The sequence below is a fragment of the Gracilinanus agilis genome, unplaced genomic scaffold (assembly GCF_016433145.1).
Source record: "Gracilinanus agilis isolate LMUSP501 unplaced genomic scaffold, AgileGrace unplaced_scaffold21338, whole genome shotgun sequence".
NCBI lineage: Eukaryota > Metazoa > Chordata > Mammalia > Didelphimorphia > Didelphidae > Gracilinanus > Gracilinanus agilis.
This window is the reverse complement of record NW_025352847.1, coordinates 1-2,275: the sequence shown is the minus strand read 5'-3', so window position 1 is coordinate 2,275 and position 2,275 is coordinate 1. Positions and strand designations below refer to the sequence as shown.

Here is a 2,275-nt window from a genome sequence, read left to right as displayed (position 1 = left end):
AGATAGATAGATAGATAGATAGATAGATAGATAGACAGACAAATGGAAAGGGGAAGGAAGGAAGGAAGGAAGGAAGGAAGGAAGGAAGGAAGGAAGGAAGGAAGGAAGGAAGGAAAGAAGGAAGGAAAGAAGGAAGGAAGAAAGCCAAACTCCAGCACTTTAAAACTCTTCCTAGGGTTTGAAGAGGTTCTTCCCCTCCTGTCCTCCTCCTGCTCCCATGGTATGTCTTGGTCTAAAGAAGCATCCCTGGTTTGCCAGCCCGAAAACAATGGTGGGGTGAGGAGGGAGAGGCAGAGCTTCTGGGAGGAAGGGACTGCAATAAGGTGAGTTGTTGGTCAGTTCTCAAGCCCAGCATCTTCCCACCCCACAGGTAACCACTGGGGGCTACCCAGAGTGGCTGCCACTCACCCAAAGAGGGGCCAGCCTTCCTCTAGAAAGAATATTCTTACCATCGATACATATAAACCACCATCATGTCTGGTATCCCCTACGTGGGTAACACCTTCCCAAAACGTGCCATCCAACCCAAATGCACCAGCTGCCCTGGTCACCCATATTGTTCCGTCTGCCCAAGCCGGAAGGAACGGAGCAAATCATCCAACAAGACTCCAGGGAAGCCCCCCACGAAACAAAGCACCAACCCCAAGGCTGAAGAAACTCCTGCCATTGAGACTGAGTCTGCCCAGAAACCAGCCTGCCGGGGCCGCCCTCACTGCATGCTCTGCATGGACCGTCCTGAAAATCCCTCCTTCCTGGACTGCATCATCGAAGGCATAGACTACCTGGACCGCTCCCTGAACAGCGACCCCAGCCCAGATCATGCCAGCAAGTCCACCAGCAAGGCCAAAGTGGACGAGGCTCAGAGTGGTTCGTCTAGTAAAAAAAAGTCGCCCACCACCAGCCCCTCGAAGACCAGCCAGGACCAAGGCCAGCAGAAGCAGAGCCCCAACTCTCTGCAGTGCCGCCCTGACAGCAAGGGCAGCCTTTCCAGCCAGGTGCTCTCCAAGGGGGGGGCCACACACTTGCAGGATGATCCTTGGATGGGGGCGAGCATCCCAATTAGTCATATACCCAAGCTCTTTGAGAAAATTCGTGCGGGGTGGGCTGCCCCGCCTGACCCTAATGCAGCTCTGTGGTGGTAAAATTAGTTCCAACTAGGAGACTTGTTTTCTCCCTGCAAAATAAAGCATTTTTAGCAAGGCATTCTCAAGTGCTTTGTGGGCAGAGGGGAGAGGGAGGATGCCCGGGCAGCGAGCAGCCCCCCCGCAGGCTCAGAGGGCTCCGGCCGCTCAGCCTCAGTTTCCTCGTTTGTTGAAACTCTTCCTTTAGAAGCTGGAGACCAGGATTCTTCAGCACTTGGGACTTCTCTAGATTCTTAGTTTCCTTAGACTGGAGAAGGACATTTGGGGCCATCCAGTCTGACCCTCCTGAGGCACAGAAAGAGTACATGACTTGCCCAGGGTCAAGCAATTAGGAAATGTCCGAGACAGGATTTAAACCCAGAGCATCAGCCTGGGGACAGGCAAGACTGGGAGATGAGGAAATAGGCTGCAGAATAGAATATTCCTCCTCCTGCCAGGTCCTGTGGGAATCCAGCTCATCCCCAGAGGTGATTTTTTCCCCCTTTCTGGCCTGAGTTTCCTAAACCAGGCCAAAAGAATGGGCCCTGGAATCACTGATGAATTTGGGTTTTCTTGTTTGTTTGAGATGTATTTATAGAAGGCAGTTGGGTGGCTCCATGCCTCGAGAGCCAGGTCTAAAGAGAGGTCCCGGGTTCAAATGTGGCCTCAGACATTGCCCAGCTGTGTGATTTGGGGCAAGTCACTTAATTACCATTGTCTAGGTCTTATGGCTCTTCTGCCTAGGAATCAATACACAGCATTGAGTCTGAAGATGGCAGGTAAGGGTTTAAGGTGCGGGGGAAGAGGAAAGAGAAATAGAGAAGGAGCAGGAGAGAGAAGGGAAAGAATGAGGGAGGGAGAGGGGGAGAGAAAGAGAAAGGGAGGGAAGGAAGGGAAGAGAGACAGAGACAGGGAGGGGGAGAGAGAGAAACAAAAACAGGTGAGACAGAGAGGGAGGGAGAGAGAGACACAGAGACAGACAGGAGACTGAGAGAGGAGAGAGAATGAGAAGGGGGAGAAAGAGGTAAGAAGAGAGAAAGGGAGGGAGGGAGGGAGAAAGAGGAGGGAGAGGGGGAAAGAGAGGGAAAGAAAAAAAGAGGGAGGAAAGGAGAGAGAGGGGAGGGGGAGAGAGAAAGGGAAGGAGGGAAGGGGAG

The 2,275-nt window shown here is 52.6% G+C and overlaps 1 protein-coding gene across 1 annotated transcript; it reads left to right on the top strand.

The window, feature by feature from the left end:
- The first annotated feature begins 364 nt into the window (after nucleotides 1-364).
- On the top strand, nucleotides 365-1,194 carry LOC123254403. The gene has a single exon (XM_044683434.1). It carries the CDS (start codon nucleotides 474-476, stop codon nucleotides 1,140-1,142), a length of 669 nt encoding a protein of 222 aa, XP_044539369.1. The 5' UTR covers nucleotides 365-473; the 3' UTR covers nucleotides 1,143-1,194.
- Nucleotides 1,195-2,275: the final 1,081 nt, after the last annotated feature.

Coding starts and splice junctions, on each gene's coding strand:
- LOC123254403 (XM_044683434.1), top strand. CDS start 474: ATGTCTGGTATCCCCTACGTGGGTAACACCTTCCCAAAACGTGCCATC.